The 7,711-nt window shown below is 43.0% G+C and overlaps 1 protein-coding gene across 2 annotated transcripts in view; it reads left to right on the forward strand.

The window, feature by feature from the left end:
* PARN (poly(A)-specific ribonuclease) overlaps positions 1–7,126 on the forward strand; it is a 130,242-nt gene extending 123,116 nt beyond the window's left edge. For both annotated transcript variants that reach the window (XM_069486095.1, XM_069486094.1), the window contains one exon: positions 6,736–7,126. In XM_069486095.1, coding sequence (XP_069342196.1) covers positions 6,736–6,788 — 53 coding nt within the window. In that variant the 3' untranslated portion in view covers positions 6,789–7,126. The remainder of the gene's footprint in view (positions 1–6,735) is intronic.
* The last annotated feature ends 585 nt before the right edge of the window (positions 7,127–7,711 follow it).

The following is a 7,711-nucleotide window of genomic DNA, read 5'->3' on the forward strand; positions in this document are numbered from 1 at the left end:
CACACAAAACAGTGTCATTTCTCTTCATTGTACTTTTTAATATCTAAGATACACTACGAGTTACATACTAGACCCTATCCCAGATAATAAAATGACCTAAATATCAGAAGAAATGACCGTGTATTGATTTATATTATATGCTAGATGTCATGCTAGGCACATCCTTTAATGTCTTATCTAGTCCTTATAAACACCCAGAAGGCATAGATATCATTATTTTCCAATTTTGGGAGGGAACGGAGGCTAAGAGGTATAGACTTGTAAAGTCAGAGTACATGGGAGGCTGTCTGGCTCCAAAGCTCATGCACTGCACCCCTCTACAGTGGGTGACATTTGTCCAAACTGTGGAGGAAATGAAGGATTCTTTACAAAGGTGAGTATTTCTTACAGCTGTTCTAGATCAAAAACAATTTCCAACCGGGACTCTCATGTGATAAAGTCATTTGATAAAAATCCAAGCAACCGCTCCCCTTTGGGGCTTCTATTTTATGTACATATTATGTACTTGGCAAATATTTTTTTCTCTTAAGTGTAGTTATTTCTATGCTGTTTTCAGGAAGCAAATATATAGTGTAAGTTCTCTTTTTTTTTTTTATATGTGTTATGATGAGTGTTGACTGGTAATGCTAGGTACTTTCCATGTGAGGAATTCAAGGTACATTCTTGGTTTGGTACTTAAAAGAAAACAACGCTACGTACCATTTATGCTGGAATAAAATGTCTTTAAAACCCAGCCTCACCTCCACCCCCTCACTTGTTCAGAAGTCCAGGGCCAGCGTGGCCATTCTCAGAGCGCTGTCGGACAGTCCAGTAGCTGGAGGTGCCATCGGCACCCAGTTAGACAGTGTTTACAGAGGCGTGCCAAAAGAAGATGCATTGACTATTCATGGTTATTTTTTGTCCTGTAAATAGAGACGTTGTTCCAAGTCTTTTTTCCCCTACCATTTAAAACAACACATTAGTCCTTTAAATGTTTGCCAAGTGCAGTGAGTTTTATTGGAGTCTTGACTAATCTGCGGAACTTTTCGAGCTTAAACCCCTAGGGTTACAGTATAAAAATTTGGAATCCACTTAGAGCAGCAGTCGCCTCATGCTGTTACAGGTCCCCTTGAAGGTCTCAGTAAAGTCATAAACAAGACGGACAGTGGCGGCTGTCGTTCACCTGAGAGACCAGGCTAAAGAAGTCCAGCGACACCCCAAGGAGCCTTTTCATTACTATATTAAAATGTGGTTTTCGGCTCACACATGGCGAGGGAGGTGTGCTGGGCTGCCGAGGCGGTACACAGCTGCGCCTCCCTGTGCCTGCTGGCGTTTCCCAGGGCTTCCCAGCAGCCGCCTGGGGGACCCTGCTTTCTTAGTGTGGGACACCCACCCACTGCATGCCGCCTCAAGCACTTCCTAGTTAGAAACTTTATATAGTTCCCCAAAGGATCTTTCTGTATGCGGAATTCTACGCCGTGAAAAATGGTATGATAGCAGATTTCCAGTGTACTGTGCGCTGTTTTAGATTCTGTGTGGGATTCACCTGGGGAAAGAGATGTCTTAGCCCTTGAGAGTTTTCTCCCTTCCCACCCTAGTTAGGTGAAAGGGCAAATAAGCAAAAAGAGCCACCTTTTGTGTTCACCACTTTTTAATTTGATTTGTTGTTTTGGTTAATAAAAATAATGCACTCACCATGAGAATTGGTAAAATGCAGAAAGGTGGGAAGAAAATCAAACCCCACAGTCCTGGCACTTGATGCTCTGTGCTCAGGTGTTCTTACTCTGCCTCTCATTTCTCTACACAGTTGGCATCCGGCTCTTCGTGCAGTTTGTAGCTTGTTTTTTCCCATTTTAGAAACTCTTGATCAAATCTTAATTATCAGCATAATATTTCATATTAGAATTTTGTTGGATTTTTAAAACATCATTCCTAATATCTTTTGCAGGGTCAGCCTTATTAAGACAAAATTTGCACCCAATAAAAGTCAGGACTTTCAGGTATATAGTTTGATGGGTTTTGACCGATACGTACAGTCATGTCACCACTACTATAATCAAGATGCAGAACAGTTCTGTCCTTCCAGAAAATTCCCTCATGCCCATTTGTAGTCTGTCACCCCTGACCCCACCCTGACCCTCGGATCCTGGCAACCACTGATCTTCTATCACTGTAATTTTGCCTTTTCCAAAATGTCATATAAATGGAATCGTGCAATAGTTAGCCTTTTGAGTCTTTCATTTAGCACGATGCATTTGAAGTTCATGTGGTTGCAGGTATCATGAGTTCACTCCTTTTCATTGCTCAAGAGTATTACATTTTATGGGTGTATCACTGTTTATCCATTCCCCAGTTGCAGGACATTTAGGTGGTTGTCACTTTTTGGCAACTAAGAAGTGGCTATAAACATTTGTGTACAGGTTTTTGAACAAGCTAAGTTTTTATTTCTTTTGGGTAAATAACTAGGAGTGGAATTGTTGGGTCACATGGTAACTATATTTAACTTTGTAAGAAACTGACACACTATTTTCCAAAGTGCCTGTACCATTTTGTATTCTCTACCAACAGAGTATGAGGGTTCCTTCCAGTCATTCCTCACCTCCACCTTCACCCTTTGTTTGTTTGTTTGTTTGTTTGTTTGTTTTAAGCCATTCTAATGAGTGTATAGTGATACCTCATTGTGGCTTTGGTTTGAATTTCCCTAATGACTACTGATGTTGAGCATCTTTTCATGTAATCATTTGCTATCCACATCCCTTCTCGGATGAAATATCTGTTCAAATCTTTTGCCCATTTTTTTCATTGGGTTGTATGTTTTCTTCTTAGTGAGTTTTAAGAGTTCTTTATAGATTTTGGATACAGGTCCTTTTGAGTGTTTTGCAAATATTTCTTTCGAGATTGTGGCTTTTCTTTTCATTCTTTTAACAGTTTCTTTTGAAGAGTAGAAGTTTTAAACCTTGTTAAGGTCCAAGTTATCAGCTTTGTTTTCTTGGAGTATGCCTTTGGTATTATATCTAAGAAATCTTTGCCTAACTCTAGGTTGCAAAGATTTTCTCCTATATTATCTTCCAGAGGTTTTATAGTTTTAGGTTTCATATTTAAGTGTACAGTCCATTTGTCCCCCTAAATATTTTGAAATTAAAAAAAAAAGAAGACTGACTTGCCAAGAAAACCCATAAAAGTATACAGTCTGTACAAGTTAATCTTTGTATATAATGCAAGATATGGATTAAGGTTTACCACGGCAGGAGGCAGATGTTCCTAAGTATCTGTTTAAAAAGAAAAATTGTTCCTAAGTGATTCTTTGTGCTCTAATGTTAGGTCATTAAATCTGAAATGTCCGATTTCAAATTAAAAGTTTAGTTTATTGTATCTCAAAAAGCAGTACAATTAATCAAAGGATACACCTAAACCATGGACAGTTTTCTAACAGTAGCTTGTTTATGCCAGAAGCAAAGAAGCCTGGAGAACGAGTGGCAATGAAATAATGAAAGGTATTTTCCACAGCTTGTTGACAACTGAGTATTTTTCCTTGCAAGAAGTGGTCCAAAGCCTGGAAGAAGTGGTGGTCAGTTGGTGCAAGGTCCGGTGGATACGGTGGATGACAGAGAATTTCCAAGTCCACCTTCTATAGTTTGAGCAGTGTTGTTTGTGAGACACCGTTGTCTTGCAAGAAGATTGGCCTGTCTCTGTTGACCAGTCTTGCAAGTGTCCTCATCATTTCATCCGGTTGGTTGCAGTAGACATCCGCTGTAATCAGTTGACCAGGTTTCATGAAGCTGTAGTGGATGATACCAGCGCTGGACCACAAACAGACACTATTAGCTTTTTTTGATGAATATTTGGTTTTGGACTGTGTTTCGGCACTTCATCTTTATGCAACCATTGTGCCAAATGCTTGTGATTGCCAAAAAGAATCCATTTTTCATCGTATGGAACAATAGGGTGTAGAAATGGTTTGTCTTTATGTCGTGACAACAAAGAAAGGCAAGCTTTGTGACGATTTCTCTGCAGACACTTGTTTAATTCATGCAGAACCATCTATCCAGCTTCTTTACCTTGCCCATTTGTTTCAAATGGTCCAATATTGTTGGAACAGTAACATCGAGCTGCTAATTCATGTGTAGGTTGAGATGGATTCGCTTCCACTACAGCTTTCAGCTCATCATCATCCATCTTGGTGTCAGGTCACCCACACGCCTCATTTTCAAGAATAAAATCACCAGAATGGAACTTCTCAAACCATCAATGTACCGTGCATTCATTACCCTCATCCTTCCCAAACACTTCATTGATATTTTGAACTGTCGGCGCTGCATTGGTTCCATGATGGAACTCAAAATAAAAAAATAACACAAATTTTTGGCTTATCCATGGTTTCACAAAAATTGCTCTAAAAAAATTTTGAAAGATAATCACAAGCCAAAATATATGTTTGAAAGTATGAGGCTGCCCCTTCACAATAAGAAAGTGTCAGGGTGAAACGTCAGAGATACCAACTGTCAAACTTAGTACGTAAGGAAATCAGACATTTCATACGTAATAACCTAATAAAACAGGGCTATGAAAATGAGTTCTCTGTTAAGCTGACCATAGCTCCTTCCTTCCAGTAGCTTCTGCTCTAACAAAGACTGATCCTTTGTTAGTTTACAGCCCTCCCTTTCTGGAAAGTGCTGGAGAGAACACAGGTAGTGACCTTCGGTTCCCCTCTGGTCTGGGTCTCCTATCGATTGCTCCTAAAGTTCTGGTCCCTCCGTGCACATCATTCTTGCTCAGCGGCTGCACATTGAGGCGGTAAAAACTAGCATTTTTTTGACACCAGGTTGTTGCCTTCCTGGGGAACAACCATGTTCAGTGTTGGGCCACCTCATTGACAAGGGGAGGGGACCTAACATTCATTAAAAACTTACCCAGGAACTTTGCTGTGTCACAGAAGTCCTGTGAGCATAAAGAAGTATTAGGTCCATTTTATAAATGAAGCAGTGAGACTTATTCACAGTCATCCAGCTGGTACGATGGCCAGACCCGACTTCCCTCACCGCAGAGCTTTTGCTCATGCCGTTACTGCTCCCTGGCTCTGCACAGTCACCGTCATGCTCACACACACCCCGACTAACGGCAGTGCAGGTTACAAGTGTTGCAATGCAGTTGCTTTTAGCACTTTATCTTTTTTCTTCTCAGCTGGATTTAATTTACTTCAGCTCTCTGCATTTGGCATTGTAGCTCTTACCTTTAGGATGGCTAACAGGCTACTGAAATATTTCCTTGATACGTGAATTATCAAAATGCCTTATTGATATTTGTTTTCCTACAGTTAGGTATTGTGGGAATGTGTGACTGAGGAGGCCACGCTAGTTGTAGCTTCCCATGGGCCACTCACAGTGTCCAGTGGTTCCTGGGAGAGGGCGGCGGTTTTTTTTGTTTTTTTTTTTTTTTTTTTTTAATCATCTTTATTCCTTTTCTGACTGGACCGTGTGAACCCTTTTCGTGTGGATCATACCCTGTCCATCTTCACCTCTCAAGAGTCTCACAGTCTGTATGGGGAGTCCCAGGACATGCAAGTTCCACACAGCCATGGGACCCAGGGCAGAAAAGTTCCAGTTTTTCCTCTCCTGGTCTCCCCATCCTAACTCTCTGGATCTTAAATGATCAGATGGGGGGATGCTCATGTTAGCTGGAATTCTCTCTATGTAATTTCTTGTGTGTAGACCTACTTACCTTTAGGCATCCCTGTTACTGACAACAGCTACTCTCAGCCCAGTGAGTTCCTAGTTTATAGGCCCCTGCACCCCTTCCATTTTTAAAAGTCACTTCCCATTGGAGGCATCATCAAAGACTCCTCTCCCTTTTTGAAATCTTGGAGTGTCAGCAGCTGGGAGGGACTTTGCCCGTTTCTCTGCCAGCCCTGCTTTGTGACTTAAGGCATGGTGCCACTTGCATGGCTCAGGCCCGGTCTGCCGCACATTGCATCGTGAATACTCTCTTTCCTGACTCAGTGCACATTCTCTGAAGTCTGGATATCGGTGGTCCAGGGCCTAATTGTCGGCCGCTGCTGGTGCTGTTCTAGAAAGTGGCGTGACTGAAAAAGAAGGGCTTCTGACTTTGGGGTGGAACTGTTCGTAACGGAAGAGATTCTCTTCAGTCCAGCAAGAGGGACCTTAGGCGACTTGGCTGAAGTTGGAAAAAGCCACAGGCTTCTTTTGCCCCTTTTGGGATTTCTCAACCCCTGCTGGTCAGCTTCCCTCTGCCCCACCGCTGCCCCCTGAGACTTCTCCTTTAGGTGCCAACTACACCACAGTGCAGAGAAGCCCAGTCTCCTGGGACTTCAGCAGGGATCTCGGTGCTGTGGAATTGAATGGAATTGAATGGAATTCCAGTCCCTTCTCTGTCACTAGCTAGCTGCGTGCAACTGGTCGCGTGATCTCACCTCTCTGAATCTGTTCTTGCATCTGTGAAATGGAGAGCTACTATGAACATCCACATTTTAACTCCTGTAAAATAAATAAATAGAGGCACCTAAAGCTGGGGGTGGGAGGTGCTTCATTAATCCCCCCGTGATGTTTTCTGTGGCTTTGCCTCTGTTTGCTGAGCGCTACTCTCCCTAGACGGGCCGGGTCCGTGCACTGCCCGGTTGTGGCTGTGCAGCCAGCCCCACCTGGCCCCGTGCGAGGCTGTCTCTGCAGCCAGCTGGTGGCGTTGTGTTCTCCTGGAGTGCTGTCCTCCTGTCGTTCATATCACTTTGTTCTTTGCCACCAGGAAGCATCTCAGGCAGCCCTGCCACGCTCTTTGAAGTTCCTGACACGTGGTAACCAAGACTTGAGCGAAACAAACCGCTGGTGCTGTCGCTGAGGAGGAGCCAGCCGGCACGTTTGGAAGCCATACTGTGTTGAATTTAATCAAATGTGGTATGGGAGGGGTTTGAAACCAAGTATATCTCCTGAAAGAAAACAGTTTTTATTTTTGTGACCGTGGTTTTTCTCCTTTTTAATCTAAACTGCCTGTTGACACTCTTCATGGTTGTAGGCTGTCATGACTGTGTACGTTATTAACCAGCTAATTATTTGTGGCTTGTGTGGAAACCTTTGCTGTCAGGAATGTGCTTAAGAATCCACCTGATGGGGAATGTCGGCTGTGAAATATGCAAAAAGAGCTGACATTCTGGGTGCTGTGATCATGAATTTGGAGTTTGAACCCTGTCCTGCTTCGAGAGGTTCTCATCCGTCTTCTCTTCGTGCTCAGATTTGGTGGCATTTGCAGAGCAAGGTTGCTGTCTCCCTGCTTCTCGCCGTAGCTGCCTGAAAATACGAAGCTCTCACGCTTGTTTTTCCAGTAGGAAGACGTCCACCAGTGTCATCCCACGAAGGAGCTTACCATATGCCTTGGCCTTTGGGGCATATTTATTTGGAGTTATTTTTCCTAAGATGTGAGTTTCTCGTGGGGGTTGTATGAGTAGAAAAGGTCAGTTTCTGTTCGTACATGTGGTGGTGTGTCAGCTTTCCCGTGTCTTAGCCTGCTCGTCTCTTCTGTGTGGGTGGCAGCAGCACGTGTGCATACGTGTGCGTGTGTGTGTGCGTGTGTGTGTGGAATCATGGCAAATCTACAACATGCACCAGCCCTTTCTCTATCGAAACAGATCCCAACGACAGCAAGAGTTCACGGGTCTACTTCCGTAGATCTGCTTCAGATAGATCATTGTTAGATATTTAACATTTTTGTATCGTGGAAATAAAAA

This window comes from Eulemur rufifrons, chromosome 14, assembly GCF_041146395.1.
Source record: "Eulemur rufifrons isolate Redbay chromosome 14, OSU_ERuf_1, whole genome shotgun sequence".
Taxonomy (NCBI): Eukaryota; Metazoa; Chordata; class Mammalia; order Primates; family Lemuridae; genus Eulemur; species Eulemur rufifrons.